General features: G+C 37.9%; 1 protein-coding gene across 2 annotated transcripts in view; it reads left to right on the forward strand.

Moving 5' to 3' along the window:
- The window catches only part of NCALD (neurocalcin delta), a 77,378-nt gene that overhangs the window by 50,543 nt on the left and 10,228 nt on the right, over nucleotides 1–16,607 (forward strand). Inside the window, exons 2-4 of one of the 2 annotated variants that reach the window (XM_058175492.1) lie at nucleotides 7,391–7,787; nucleotides 12,246–12,351; nucleotides 14,704–14,808. In XM_058175492.1, the coding sequence (XP_058031475.1) occupies nucleotides 7,410–7,787; nucleotides 12,246–12,351; nucleotides 14,704–14,801 (582 nt within the window). In that variant the 5' untranslated portion in view covers nucleotides 7,391–7,409 and the 3' untranslated portion in view covers nucleotides 14,802–14,808. Of the gene's footprint in view, nucleotides 1–7,390; nucleotides 7,788–12,245; nucleotides 12,352–14,703; nucleotides 14,819–16,607 lie in introns of those variants that run through there. The other variant, XM_058175491.1, reaches the window with a different exon arrangement.

Here is a 16,607-nt window from a genome sequence, read left to right on the forward strand (position 1 = left end):
ATATTATTTTAATAGCATCATGAATAATAATGCAAATCTTCAGGAATAAATCTTTAAAATAAAACAAGCAAAGAAATATTAGGAAAGGAATAAAAAGTTAGGGGGGGAGTTAAGAAAAATGTATTTGAATAGTTTGAATGGTATAAGATAAGGTCACTACTTTGTTTATGAATTGTGTTTGTGTGGAGGGGGAGAAATTAAAAATAAATAAAAACTTGTATTAAAAAAAGGAATAAATCTTTAAAAGGCAGGCAAATTTACTGCAGGCATACAAGGCACCCTTCTGCAGAATTCTACTTAATGTCTCCCAAACCATTTTTAATATGGTCTATTGTGTATAATTTTAATTATGTAAGGGCCTGCTGGGTCCTGATTATAAATTCTATCATCAGTCTCTCAACAGCTGAAGGGTGCCTATGCAAAGTCTGCTGTTGATATTGCATCTCATTTTTTTGTACTTGCAACTAGTGTCAGTGCCTTTCTCTGTTGCAGAATTTATACACTGCATTGCACTGGCCCTGAATGCATTGATTGATATTTTTCATAAAATTGGTTTTCCTCAGAGTTTGGGCTCCCAAATGTTATCTCCATTCCTTGTGCCATTTGCAAAAATCATGTTGTTTTCAGTTGCTATTGCAAAACATATTCTTTGAGTTTGCCAAGTACAGCAGGGGAATATCTGTCACTAGGAATCAAGCAGCTTTATTAGTGTAATAAAGGTGAGATAAAAATAGCATGTTTAAGTCAGAGAGTTCCAAAGTGTTACGGGCTCTTGCATTTGTAAATGTTAGAAGTATTTACCTGTCATACACAAATTCCTGGCTTGGTAACTCCAGTAGCATTTCTGGATCACTGTATTGAGTTATTTGTGGGATGCTGAATTGGGTGTACTGTTGCATTTGTGAATTGTGTCTCTTGGGACTTCCTGTCTCAGGTGTTCAATATGCTTTTGCTCTGTGGGCTTGAAAGAGAAGAGAGCAGCTGGAAAAGGTGCTCCTATCCCTTAGTGTATGATCTGCCAGATGACAAAAATAAAGGAAACTGGGAGGCTGAAAGGATAATCTACAGTACTATGAATTAATTTACAAATCCTTTTGAATTGTTTCATGGTGTTAATTGTCTAAGACAGACTCCTGTCTTCAATATGGAGATTTCCTAGTAAATAAGGAATAATTATGTAAGATATGCCTTAAGAAGCTGAACCCAGTCAAGGTTGATTGGCATGAATGATCAAGACCATCATTGAACATCTAAGACAGGAGTGTCAAACTCAAGGCCCAGGGGCTGCATCTGGCCCATGGAGTGCTTAGATCTGGCCTGCAGTGTCTCTGCCAGCAAAAACAAAACTCTGGAGAGCCTCTGGAGCTCCATTTTCTCTGGCAGAGGGTTGTAGGAAGCCATCACAGCTGAAAACGGGGCTCGGGAGCCCATTTTTGCTGGTAGAGCGCTCGGGCCCTACAGGCACCCCCTACATGAGTGATGTTGAGCTGGCCACGCCCATCCTGGCCACACCCACTCTGACCCCCCAAGGTCAGACACAACCCTGATGCAGCCCTTAATGAAATTGAGTTTGTCACCCCTGATCTAGGCTATTGGGAGAAAAAAGGAAAATAGTTAAATAGTTCAATCATGTATCATTAAGCAGCTGAAGCTAATTAAATATTAAAAAACAAATGCAGTTGAAACTATATGTTTTTTAGCAGGGCTCTTGCAAAGTATTTGAAATAATGCTGTGCTAAGTACATTAATACAAGTGGTACAACTCTTTGCAGAGTGTTAAAATAACCACCTTCTTTGTAAGGGTTGCACAGCTGCATAGACGGCATCTCCCAAATATTTATGTGTGCATGTACACACACTGACAGCACTCATGTTGACACTGCTAGCAAAGTAAAGTGACAGAGAATTATAGTTCCAGCATCATTAAAGAGCTCCAGGTCAGGGAAAGCTGGGCTATGTTTTGAATTCAGAAAACTTGTCCTATATACTAGATAATAATATACTAGATAATAATAGCAATAATACTAGAACAACTAATAGATTTAAACTTAATGTCAACCGCTTTAATCTAGATTGCAGAAAATATGACTTCTGTAACAGAATCATCAGTGCTTGGAATACTTTACCTGACTCTGTGGTCTCTTCCCATAATCCTAAAAGTTTTATCCAAAAACTTTCTACTATTGACTTCACCCCATTCCTATGAGGACCATAAGGAGCGTGCATAAGCACACAAACGTGCCTACCGTTCCTGTCTTATTGTTTTTCTTTTCTTCTTCCTATATATATGCTTATACCTCCTTATATTTACTCATATATGTGTTTATTTACTATATAATCTTTTTGTATGATACCTGCATATATTGTTGTGACAAAATAAAATAAATAAAATAAAATAAATATAAGTTAAAGACATTGATACCCCTTCTTGGACCCCCAGCGTGGCCAGATTGTGCCTGTGAAATTTGATGGCAAAATCACTGGGTTTTGTTGGTGGGACTTTTTAGGCTGATTGGGCAGATTTAAGAGTATGGAAAGGAGTGGGTGGACCCACAGGTCATCCTGCCTCCATTTCTACCCTAATCCCTTAGTACATAGAAAAAGACTGAAAAAATTTAGCCCTACCCCTTCTAGGGATGTGACATCGTTTTTTGTAAACCACTCTGAATTGAGAAAGGTTAGAGCAGCCTAGAAATGTTGTAATATACAATCAAACACAAATAAATGTCTGTCTGGAAAAAAGAAGAGGCCACGTTGCAACCTAGCTGCTGAAATGTTGCCTCCTCCTGCTTTAATCCCATCCAATCCATGAACTGGGGTTCCTTTCTTAAGCATTTTTAGGTAATCCAGACTTAATTTATTATATGGAATCATATTCAAATTGGAAGATAACAGCCCTTTTCTGAAGGCTAACCTTCAATTTAGTACTTGCTCCTAATTTATAGAGGATCATTTTGCAGTAATGCATTGTCAGTTCACTCTTCCCCTCTCCTCATAGCGTTTATTTTGGGATTAAATACTTTAAAAATGGTGTCTTGGCTAAGAAAATACCTAAATGCATGTTTTCATTCTTTATTATTTTATTATAGTTAAGTATATTTTGCACTCAAGTTTTGTGTACGCAAACTTTTTGTTCCTTAAAAATGTTTCTGACCTGGAGTGTTTTTTAATATAAAGAAAATTTTACATGAGATTAAAAAAACTAGAGAACATAAAAGGAAAAACATGAAAAATAAAAATAAAAGGACCAAAGAAAAAGTGAAAGATAGCAAAAGACAAAGAAAAAGTCGGGTACCTAGAGAAGTAAATTCCAATCTTTGCAGCCGTTACAAACATAATAATTATCGTCTCCACCCTACTAAATTACATATCATGGTTCAGTTTTTCCCTTAAACAAACCTTTTAAATCAATAAATTCCCAAACCACCCATTTATATTTATCCATTTTCAGCAAAAAGGCCATAAAGGGTTTCCAGTCTTTAATAACTGTTGTTCTTTCTTTAATCAAACAAGTCAATTTAATCATTTCTGCAAGCTTTGCCAGCTTCCCGATCCATTTCTCCATTATGGCTATTTCTGCACTTCAGGTCTGTCATTCCTTATGCTCCAGATGCTTCATTCATTTCACTGGAATGTGATCAGTGTGTGCGTGTGCGTGAGCATTTGACTACCTCCCAAAACTTTGTAAAGCCTATGTAATTGTGGCTTTCTGCTGGTTGAATTCTCTTTACCAGAGATGCTCATATAATTATGGATTTTGATTTGTTTTATGTTTTGTTGGCCATAAAGATCACATATACCCTTTGATTTGCTATTTAGCTTTGTGTCATCTGACCTTTACAGTTAGGATAGTTAGCTGAAAAAATGTTTCCTTGTTTTGGTTTCCTTTTTTTGGCAATGGGGATATTTGATTATTAGCCCTTTGCGGGTTCTGTTTGGATAGCTGCACATACAGGTCATGTTACCTATTAGGAGAAGTAAAACTCTCTCTTCCCGTTGGAAGTAACTTGAATAAGAGACCAATCACAGAAGGATAGCAAAAAGAACAGGTAAGGCAACATCCTGGAAAAAAACTTATCTAAGAATACGCCAACAATTAGAGGGGATCCAATAGTTGTTTTATTAAAGCTAGCCAATTAAGAGTGAATCACTGGTCTCCTGCCATAAAAATGCCAGAGACTGTCAGCAAAATTCTTATATATGTTACAAAGATTGAAGAAGAGCAGATTTGACCATTAACAAAGAGTTGCTATATAACTGATAAGGAATACAATTAGGACATACATAATTCTGCTCATCCCCCTGTCTGGCAAGATTGTAAAAGGGTGCTTAAGCCCCGTGAATGCCAATCAAACTGGCTGTTATTCTAATTGTTTTACCCTGGACCAGTGGTGAAATATGAACAGGTTTACTACCGGTTCGCTGGCTGCACATGCGCGCTGTGTGCGCACAAGCACAGTGCGCACCATGCACCAAATGTGAGGTACGCGTGCACACAGTGCACACCAAAAGAAGGCATGGGGTAAGCAGAACAGCATGCAGGTGGTGTGTGATTAGCTGTGGCGCACATTTTTTTTTTTTACTTTTAAAAGCATTTTTTTACAACCTATTTGGCCGAATAGGTTGTAGAAAAATGCTTTTAAAAGTAAAAAAAAGGCTCTGATGATCTCAGCTGAGCCGCTCGATCATCAGAGCCTTTTTTTACCTTTTAAAAGCATTTTTTAAAAGAAGCAGCAAGCGGGCGACCAGGTGATTGGGTGGGCAATGGGCGGTGGGGCCAGGGATTTTTGCTACTGGTTCTCCGAACCACCGCACCATCGCTACCGGATCGGCCAATCTGGTCTGAACTGGGAGCATTTCACCCCTGACCTGGACCCTGTTTTGGTAATGCTATAATACCATTATCAGCATCTTTGAGAATGTTACACTTTATGGAGACACCGAGAGCGTATGTACCAAGCCAAATTCCTTGTGTATCCAATCACACTTGGCCAATAAATAATTCTATTCTATGTTCTATTCTAAATGCCATTCACTGATTAAACGAAGATTGTAACTCAAGGAAAATATATGTCATGATAGAATAGTATTTCAGGAAAGACAGTTAAGCAGTTTAGTGACTAAATCTGTTGATTTCTACACTAAACAAGTAGGCTTATACACAAACAAGAAGAGATTGAGGGAACATGGATGTCTTGGGTATGAGCACATTGGGCACATGCTGAATAATAAAAAATCCTTCCACAGCACTTCTATTTGACACCATCCATATATGGTGATCTGTGTGACTGTGGTGGCTGGGATTAATTAGAGATGAGCCAATACATTGGGGCTGGAGGGAACCCCAAGCTGGAAAAGCCATTAAGATGGTGCAGAAGATATAACCATTGCTGCAGCTTACTGGGAGTTCATACTTAGTCTTAGCCTGTGGAACATTACTATTAAACCTTTATTAAATCATACCTGAGTACTGGGAAACCATGAGTTCTAGTCATGCCTTTAAACACAAAGTCAACTAGTTGACTTTTAGCCAGTCAGTTTCTCTCAGCCCTAGGAAGGAGACAATGGCAAACCCCTTCTGAGAAACCTTCCCAAGAAAATTATATGGATTTGTCCAGGCAGAATTGGACAGGATTGAATGGAAGGGGAAAAAATCAACCCTACATTAAGAAGGCCAAATACCTGTAAGAACTAATGTAGCATTATGGTTAAAAAGTCAGAGAAAAGGAAAAATGTTCAGTATTCGAACTACGTCATATAACTAAGTGACCATCCACCAAAATATAGTCTTGTTTACCACCACTTCCCTTTGTAGAAATTGCAGTTGTAGCTCCTGAGATAATTCTAAAAATCACTCTTTATTCAAAAAGTTGAGAATCTTTTTCTTTATGTGCTTCCTTGAGGAGAACTATTGAGAAAGCTAATGAAATGGCTGAATTTATTGTTGAAATGTTGGTTTTTAAAATGTTTCTTAATAGATTATATGACATGATTTTAATTAGATTCATCATGTCTATAGCAAAGTTCTGGTAATGAAATCTAACCTTCATAACTTAATTATAAATGTGGACATTAGAATTAGGTTTGGTATACATTTTTAATAACTTTCATGGGAAAAGAATTTTCAGTTTTATAAATGTGTGTTTTATTGACTTTTTCCTTTTTAAAAAAAAATATTGAAGGATCCTACCTATATCGCTTTAAAAAACTAACTGGATTTGATAGCTGGTCATTATGGAATATAAAGGAGCATGAAAAATTCCTACTGCATTGAATCCTTAATCACATTCTCTTATCTTTTATTTTTACCTAAAAAGTTCTGTGTATACTTTCACAAATTTATAATAGCCACAGAAACCTGATAAACAATAGAAAAGCATCACTAATACTTACAATAATGTGCATTAAACACAGAAATGTTGTCTCTACTATATGGACATTACTAATCGAATTAGTTGAGTAATATAATTTTGTAACCCTTTCTGTTCTTTACATTGTGGAAAATCTGTATGAATCTATCTTGCCCTGGCTTTGATCAATGCCACTGTTACTATTGAATTAATATTGAATAAATATTTTCAGGTGTTTTAGATTAAAGGTCCCAAGACCTGTAAAGGGTGGGTTTAGCTATGGCTTGTAGGAATTGCAGTCAAAGTCATTTGGGGATCACTCTGCAATAAGCTTTTATGATGAAATTTGTAAAACTGGCATTTTATTGAAAACCCCTTTTGGTTATGCTAATTGTTTTATTGTGTATGCCATTCCAGGCATACATGTTTTATTATGCATACCACAATGTGAGATAGATGGCTATACGAATGTGGTAAATAAAGCAATTCATTACAACAGTGTCTCTAAAATCTTGGCAACTGTAAGATGTGTGGACTTTGACTCCCAGAATTCCCCATCCAGTATGCTGGCTGGGGAATTCTGGGAGTCAAAGTCTCCACATCTTAAAGTTGTGACGGTTAAGAAACTCTGCACTACAGGATATAAACAGCTTTAAGGAAAATGGGGCTTCTGAGCAGGCCTCCTCCTGTAGGGCTTTGCATTGGCTTATTAGATCATGTCTAGCTATACCCTTCGTCAGTCTTTCAGGTCTCCTCCCAGGTTCACTTAAGAGCAGGGATCTCTCTTCCATACAAAACATAAAATGGTATTCACATAATGAAGTTCAGTCACAAGTCAAAATCTGGTGCTTCTCATTTGCATGCTGAGGGATTCTGGTTTGGGAGAAGTGGACTGTACTGAGATAACTGTACTAAATGAAAATGTTAATCATTACCAAGAGAATCAGCCTTTTAAAAGGTTGTTTAAGGCCCACGCTGTTCATCATCCCTTGGTTTTGTACACAAGAGAATAAACTGCTTTTTCCCCCTCCCTTCTTTAGATAAAATCCTGATACCACCATGGGAAAACAGAACAGCAAGTTACGCCCAGAAGTGATGCAAGATTTGCTAGAAAGCACAGACTTTACTGAACATGAGATCCAGGAATGGTACAAAGGCTTTCTCAGAGACTGTCCAAGTGGACATTTGTCCATGGAGGAATTTAAGAAAATCTATGGGAATTTTTTTCCTTATGGGGACGCTTCTAAATTTGCTGAACATGTGTTCCGTACATTTGATGCAAACGGCGACGGAACAATAGATTTCAGAGAATTTATCATAGCTTTGAGTGTAACGTCTCGAGGGAAACTGGAGCAAAAGCTGAAGTGGGCATTCAGTATGTATGACCTGGATGGAAATGGATACATCAGCAAAGCAGAAATGTTAGAAATAGTCCAGGTATGTATCACTTATAAGAACCAACCAACCAACCTACCTTCCTTCCTTCCTTCCTTCCTTCCTTCCTTCCTTCCTTCCTTCCTTCCTTCCTTCCTTCCTTCCTTCCCTCCCTCCCTCCTTCCTTCCTTCCTTCCCTCCGCAAACAATGAATGAGTAAATTTGTCACCATTCTTGAATTACCATGTTCTCTTCACTAAAAAAATGTAATATGGTATTAATACTTAATCCTTGGCTAGAGTAGAAAGAAAAATCTTATCTCTGCCAAGATATTCAGATGTGTCTCCTTCTGAAGACCATTAAATGAGAAATTGGATTCTCAGTATAAATTCTGTTTTATCTAATTGTTCCATATTTTGATTGGTAAATTATGTTTTTCTGTCAGCTGTAATCCCTCCCTGTATGACGAAAAAACAGTGGCCGTCAGCTCTGCTGAAAAAGTAAAGTAAAATGAGATCTACAGTAACCAAGGCAATTAGAAAATCAAGGCAATTAGAAAATTCTTTTCTCAGGATGGTCTACTTTGTATTACAGAATTTTGATTCCTTATTTGGCTAGTGTGGGTATGTGCAGTATGGATAAGTATAGCCAAAGCAGTGAAAAACCAATATGTTGTAGCAGCTAACCTTGGATTAGCACTTGAAGTGACAAGATTCAAATCAGAAATCAGTGGAAGACCTTCAGCCTAACTTACCATGTTGTCCACCTAGAGACAAACAACCTTTCCCAACCCGATCTCTCATCTACAATTTCAATACCCTTGGAGTAAGCTTTGGAAATCCTGATTATTCTTGTTGGAATAAAAACTTGATGGATAACTTTGTCCCCGTAATCCTTTTGTCATACAGAGGGGCGGATTTTCCTACCCTCATTTCTGTACTGGTGCTGCATTCTTATCTTTTATCACCTTTAAAGTTGTTCTGTTCCTTAAGCTGACACCTGTCTTCTTTTGCCTATTTTGAAGTGTTCTTTTGCTGTTGCTACCACCATTTAAACAGGGGTCTCCAACCTTGGCAACTTTAAGCCTGGAGGACTTCAACTACTAGAATGCCCCAGCCAGCAAAGGTTTAAACAATAACCAGTGGATTTCACCACTCCAGAGTATTTAAGATAAAGTTTTAGTATAAATGTTTCATCTACCCCAGGTGGCTTGCTAAACTGATATTATTTCATGTCCCTTCTGTGGAATTGAGCCCTGGTGACCATTAATACAGTCTCAAACGAGACATGGGCCAGCAAAGTTGTGGCACAAGCTTTTGAGTTTCCAATTTGTTTCTGGGAGGAATAAAAAATGTCAGATGTCAGAAAGATTTTCTTAGAGATCTATTTTAGCATATATAGCAACTATTTTTTGTAGTTCTATAAATAGCCTATTTTAATTAGGTTTCTGAACTTCATATATTTAATGAAGGACTGTCGTTAAGGTTACCTTTGTTACCTGCCAATTTGATTTCATATTAGAGTTCCCAAGTTTAATGCTGTATTTTATTATTTTTGGCAACTTGTGTCATCACCATAGTATTTGTTGGAATTGCTCACAATAATGGCAAGGTGAAAAAAGGGAAGGGAAGGGAAGGGAAGGGAAAGGACAATTTCGACCAGTCTGTCAGGAAGCAATTTGAATTTCTTCTGTGATAAATATAGATAAACTTAGATATAGTGTGGCACATTGCAGTGGGGAAAAACCCACTTGCATCTGGAAAAGTACTAAAGGCTACTTTAGCATATACTAAGGCTATTCTCTGTATTAGCAATTTTTCCTATGATCTGTAGGCATCTTCTTTCCTGATGCTATTTCTTTTCAATATTCAGTTTTCCCCTAGTGAGTCAATTAGGGCCACCATAAATGCTTGATGCAAAAATCTGTATGACTGCTAGAGGGCGAAATATTTTCTGTGTCAATTTCCTGCCATCAAGTGTTCATACGGATTGTTGCAGACCTGTTCAATTATGTATGCCATTAAAACAAATGATACTATTTTTCATTTATACTTTATTATTAATTTGACTTCACTGAGTAGCAGTTGAATTTAGAAATAAAGCTGATTAATAAAAAAAATAAAAAATAAACATTTATTTAGATGCCCAATTTCGGAGAAACTGATACCTTGTTTCCCCGAAAATAAGACCAGAAAGTTATAGCTTTAGTTTGGAAACATTCTGTCCATTAGTTATAAGAAAGTAAATAATTAAACTATTGGACTTTGCTTGTGTGATAGCATCACAAAGATCACAAATTATTTTATTTGCATAATTATTTCATTATGCAAGTGATACACATCATTATAGAAGATCTATTGCATCCAGAGTTAATTATACTGAGATCCAATAAAGTTTTACTGAATATACTGTGTTTCCCCAAAAATAAGACCCTGTCTTATATTTTTTTGAACCCCGAAATAAGCGCTTGGCCTTATTTTCAAGGAGGTCTTATTATTTTGGGGCACATGGAGCAAGATGGGGCTCCTCTTGCCATCTTACCTGATTTCCACTCTGCATTTAAATATTTTCAGGGAGGGCTAATTTTCGGCGGGGGGCTTATTTTAGCGCATGGGCTTTTGAGGGGGATGTCTTATTGAGGGGGATGTCTTATCAGGGGATGTCTTATTTTCGGGGAAACAGGGTTATACACAAGTAATATAGGGTTGTTGTACTGCCCTGAATTAACTGAGAATAACTATAATTACCAAGACTAATTCTCAATGGAGATGTCTAAGGTTTCTTGGTTAAGATATATTCTAAGGTTCAATCACATGTCAATATCCTCTGAACACATTTCAGAGCATATTTAAGTGGACTTAATTCTTCAAGGGAGGGAATAGGGTTTTCTTTAAGGTATGCTTAGGAGGCTACACATTTATTATACTTGCAATTCAACTTTATGTATCTTGCATCACATAAATCTCCTAGTGTTCAGTAAGAGTTATTTTCAAGAAATGATATGGAATTACTGTACTTCTTTAAACAAAATAATCATCATTTTAATTTTTTTTCAGATACTTTTTTTTCTGTTAGTGTTTTTTAGTTGTACAGTAATATTTTTAAGGATGCTTTATTCCTCCACTTTATTTTAAATATGCAATATACTGAATATTTATGGTAAATAAACACAAAAACATTATTTACAAGAAATATACAATTAGAATACGTACTGGATTGGTCATTAACTTTTACTCCCACTGTTCAGTAATTAATGCTTTAAATAATGAGCACTTTTTTGCTCATTCAGCAATTTCTGTTATTAGTTATTGCAACAAGTGTTTTGACATAACCAATAGAGATGGAACAAGAAGTGGTTCCAGTAAGTCTTTTCCAGGGGTGGGGCTGCTGGGGGTTTGCAGGGGTTTGGGAGAACCTCTAGCTAAGATTCTGTGCAGTTCGGGGAACCCCCAAATCCCACTCCTGGCTGGCCCCACCCACCCTTCCCCTCCAAGGTGTCCTCACGTGGCCTGTTTTGGATGCAGGTAAGTCCAGGGCACGCATGGAGGCTCGGGAAGGGCGAAAAACAGGTTTACTGAAAGTTTGGGAAGACCAGAAATGGGCCCATTTCCAGCCTCCAGAGGGCCTACGGAGCCTGAGGAGGCTGTTTTTGCCCTCCCAGAGGCTCAAGGAAAGCCTCTGGAGCCCAGGGAGGGCAACCCCCCCCCTGCCGTGATGCAGGAGGCCAACTAGGCCACACCCACCATGGCCACGCCCATCCAGCAACTGGGCAGAGAACCCCTTGCTAAAATTTTTGAAGCCCACCTCTGGACTTTTCACATACAAAAAGGTATAGCATAAAATTTACAGGTGTGATGTATAATTGAAAACAAAGGGACTAGAAATCCTGGGAAACCAAAATCTCTGCGTACTGGTGTGAAAACCGATTTAAGGCTATAATTGTATGCTTATTTATATGGAACTAAATTTTCAGTAAGATTTAATTCTGAATAACTGGAATTAGAATTGTTCCTCTAAGTGCACCACAGGAAGGTATTGATTGCATTGTGGATCCTGTTCAGTTCAGTGTTTGACCCATGCTTTAACTTGTTTGAGCTGGAGCGAGGTTGTTCCAGTGATCATAATACAGGGATAACATTTAGGTGAATTAACCAAATGATGCTTTTGCTGAAAAGCAAGACTATTTGTTAGTTTTTGGAAAAACCAAATCCTCCCTTATAATTGTAGAATCTAAACAACATAAGGGAGCATCCACCTTTAAACTGCAATGAAATTTCGCTAGCAAAATATCATTTGGTTAATAACCCCCGTTGGTAATCATTATATCTTCATCTCAATGTGTCTTTGGGGATAATGAGAATTGTATGGTATATCTGTAAAGTCCAATATAGAAGAGGAAGCTTTAGTTACCTAAACTCCTGAAAGCTACCTGGGGTAGGTCTGCCAATGCACCGAATTCCCATTGAAGTTTCTGAAATTATGCCATTCTAGACCCTTCCTTTTCATATTCCATTTTTTTAGGCAATCTACAAGATGGTTTCTTCAGTTATGAAGATGCCAGAAGATGAATCAACACCAGAGAAAAGAACTGAGAAAATCTTTCGCCAGATGGATACCAACAGAGATGGTAAATTAGCTTTGGATTATCTTCCTTTTAACTTGCTTCTGTTGTTTCTGATCTCTCGATGCCTTTTGAAGAGCAGACTTGAATAAGTAGGAGTATGCCACTGATTCATAGATCCAGCAATAAGCTTCTGTGAAAGAATGATAGCTAATGTTACTGTGAAAAAGTTTTGGCCAAATGCTGCTGCTTGTTAGGTTGCTGTCTTGCAGCTCAACCCGTTACTCAGATAAATATTAGCATGTAGATTTAAGCCAGGAAATACACACACAGAGACAGACAGACAGACAGACAGACACACACACACACACACTGGTTAGAGATCCCAGTTATAATGGCACAGAAGACAAATCCTGGAAGCATTACAACTAAAATTCATTCCTCAATTCCTTTAAACATGTCTTCTGCTTCCAAATCTAGGCGTAAGAAAGAAGTCAGTTCTTTTTTTTATGGTTGTATGGAAATAGTTCGAAAATTGCTTTTAAAAACTGATTACAATCCAATTAGAAAGATATTTATTTTATAATGCTGCTATGAAAGCTATAGATGTGTCTTCCAATTCTCTCTTGGCATCACTGTGCTTTGTTAGCTCAGTGTCTTGATTGACTCAAAGCTTTTTCTCCTGAACTGTAGGTAATTTTTCACTTCCAAAGTAACAGATCAATTTTGGAAAGGCATTACTAATCACATTATTATTATTATTATTATTATTATTATTATTATTATTATTATTATTATTATTTATTTGATTTTTATACTGCCCTTCTCCCGAAGGACTCAGGGCGGTGTACAGGCAAGATAAAACATACAATGTACAAATTAAAATGCAATTTAAAAAACTTATTTTAAAATTAGCCTGGAAAAATTCATGAACTATGGAGAGGTTTTGTTTACCTAAGCCATACCTGAACAATTCCGTTTTTGCAGATGCCAAATGCCTCATAACTAATCACTGCCATCAGAGTTGATATTTCTCAGTTCTTGAGTAATGGAGATGATTTTACAATCGTGTAGACTAAGACACTTTTGAAGCAGGAACCTTTTCTCAATAGTAAAGATCATCTTCCGCAAAGAAGGAATCTCAGTTTTAGTTTCTGGCATCTGTAATTTAAAAGCAAATGGGTCAGATTCAGGAGAACCAGTGCCAATCTGAACAGACCAAACTTTCCCAATATGACCTTCTGGATGTTTTGGAGGTTGTAAACCAACACTTTCAGAGTCTGTAGTTTGGAGAAGCTTATAGTACACAATAATAAACTGTGTCAACAATATATAAGCTGGTGCAAGGTAGAATTTCAAATTTAAGTTTGCTATTGAATATTAGTTCTCTTGGCCTTGTCCTCACCTTGAAAGGGAATATAATACAAATATGCTAAACCAGCAGTCCCCAGCCTTTCCGACTTGGCGGCCCAGCACAGGGAGAGGGGGGATGGTTCAGTATGAGTGGCAGGTTCATGTGTGAGCACAGCTCCATTTGTGCGAACTCCAGCATCTGCTGCTGATGCAAGAATCCGTTGCTCACGCAAGTGGAGCTTCATGCACGATCACAAGCACCAGCACCTGCCACTTGTGCGAGTGGAGTTTCATGCCAGTGCTCACCTGCTGCTTGTGCAGCCCAGTTCTGAATGGGTCATGGCCCAGTAGTGGGCCATGGCTTGGGGGTTGGGCACCCCTATGCTAAACAATGCAAGAGATAGGGTTCAAAAGATCAGGAGGGAAAATGGGTGGAAGAAGTTGTGGTTGACTCCTTGACTCATTCAGTAACAGATTCAACACTGCAGAAATTATATATAGAGAGGCAATCATATGATGTTTAAGATCAAGATGTTATTTTTAAGGAAACTATTTATAGGGTTATACTTGCCTGTATATACTAAATTTGCATTGCATACTAAACCATAAATATATAGTTTACAAATCACAGGGATTAAACCAAATCTCAAATAAATTACGACAATACGTTGCATGAATTGGACCAGCATGTTGTACTGTAATATGTTTTGTTTTGAATTAGCATGTTGGGAGAACAAAGTATAGTGGTACCTCGGTATTCATCGTTAATTGGTTCTGGGAGGCACGATGAGTACCAAATTTTTCCATAAGGAATAATGTAGTGAGTTACAACACAGCCAACACTGACAAGTTCTAACTTTTGCATTGAGTACCAAACAAACGATGAGTACCGGGACAAAATTTTCATGTCAAAATGTATTGAGTACCAAATTCAATGAGTTTAAAGCAGTTGAGCACCAAGGTACCACTGTATTTTTTAACCATAACTTATGGCCTAGCATACTCTCTGAACCTAATAATAAGTAATGATGATTCACCAAACCAACATCTCTGTTTATTTTATAGGAAAACTTTCTCTGGAAGAGTTCATTCGAGGAGCCAAAAGCGACCCATCTATTGTCCGTCTCCTTCAATGTGATCCCAGCAGTGCTGGACAGTTTTAAAACTGATGTTTGTATTACTTTGTGTCTTTCTGGTTTGTTTCTTTTGTCTCGTATATCTCTTCGCCAGAACAACATTCATGGGTGGTGTTGCCTTTTTAAGGCTACCTTTGCCTTCTTTTGTGGCATTATTTGCTTTCCTTGTTGCCAGACATGAAGATGTTGTGCTTACACTCTCTCTAAAATGCATTCTGGATTACAGAGAGTGCAGTTGTCACAACAGTGTCTTTTTTCAAATTGTAATTATTTGTGGCCTGTGTGCCACTGAGTATGAATAGGACATTTCCTAATTGGGTTTATGCCTTAAGTCATGTCTAGTTTGCCAATTCCAAGCTGGTTCCAAAACTCTGAAAGATCTGAGGCACATGTGGAGAAGACTGAAGTCAACCAATAACTGCCATCAATCAATCAAATCTTTATTACAGTCAAAGACCAGCATAAGGAGGATGGGATACAGTCAATTAAAAAGCATAGAACCTTCATCAAGTAATTATTAAAAAAAAACAAAAGCTGTAAAACAAAAGTCTAAAAGAAATCTTAACAGGAGGGTTAGAAGCATTAAATGGGTGTAGGGGAGCATGAAGAACAGCGTGTGGCAAACTAAATCTATCATAGTAAAGAGCATTCTTGTATAATGAACTAAATGCTCCTTATTATTAGTTTATGGAACATCTGATGGATGTTCAGCACCGCTGCACAGAACCTGACAATATATGTTATAGCAAGGTTAGTATCTGAAAGCAGCAGGAAGGGGTAGAATTGTCCTTTGCACTCTGGGATGCAATAGTGGAGAGATAAGGCTAATATGAATGTCTTTACAAAAAAGGCAGAGAAGTATATGCGCTGATGTTTTTGTGTGTCTGGTAGCACAGGGACATCATCTCTCTGGATAGGAAACTTTACTGTGTTGGCCTTCAAAGACAGCTGAGGGGAGGGCATATGTACATCATTCCAGAGTAAAAACTCTCGGTTTATTAGGTACCGTATTTTTCAGAGTATAAGACACACTTTTTTCCCTCCTAAAAGAGGCTGAAAATTTGAGTGCGTCTTATACTGCAAATGTAACCCCATGCGGTGGCCAAAATGGCTACCCAGAACAGCTGCTGCCTTCTCTTACCCCTTCCGCGCTTTGCCTGCTTTAATCACAGGAACTCCCTCCGAGGATCAGCTGCGCTTTTGAAGCACAGCCCCAACCTCAAAACCAGCGAGCAAACTAATGTGCTGGGACTAGCTAGGTAAATACCTGGTAGGCAAAATCCCGCCCCCCTATTTTCCTCCCAAAAACCTAAGGTGCATTTTATACTCCGGTGCGTCTTATACTCTGAAAAATATGGTACTTCAAGTTTGGTTAGGTATGCCATTGGGGAGTACCTGCCATCTTCACTGGCAGTAAAGATTGGGGACTTGGCTAGATCCAGATGGTGCTACATTCCATTTAATGTGTCTTGTCCCGAATAGCTCTTCGCCAGAACAACATTCATGGGTGGTGTTGCCTTTTAAGGCTACCTTTGCCTTCTTTGTGGCATTATTTGCTTTCCTTGTTGCCAGACATGAAGATGTTGTGCTTACACTCTCTCTAAAATGCATTCTGGATTACAGAGAGTGCAGTTGTCACAACAGTGTCTTTTTTCAAATTGTAATTATTTGTGGCCTGTGTGCCACTGAGTATGAATAGGACATTTCCTAATTGGGTTTATGCCTTAAGTCATGTCTAGTTTGCCAATTCCAAGCTGGTTCCAAAACTCTGAAAGATCTGAGGCACATGTGGAGAAGACTGAAGTCAACCAATAACTGCCATCAATCAATCAA

This window comes from Ahaetulla prasina, chromosome 3 (genome assembly GCF_028640845.1).
Source record: "Ahaetulla prasina isolate Xishuangbanna chromosome 3, ASM2864084v1, whole genome shotgun sequence".
NCBI lineage: Eukaryota > Metazoa > Chordata > Lepidosauria > Squamata > Colubridae > Ahaetulla > Ahaetulla prasina.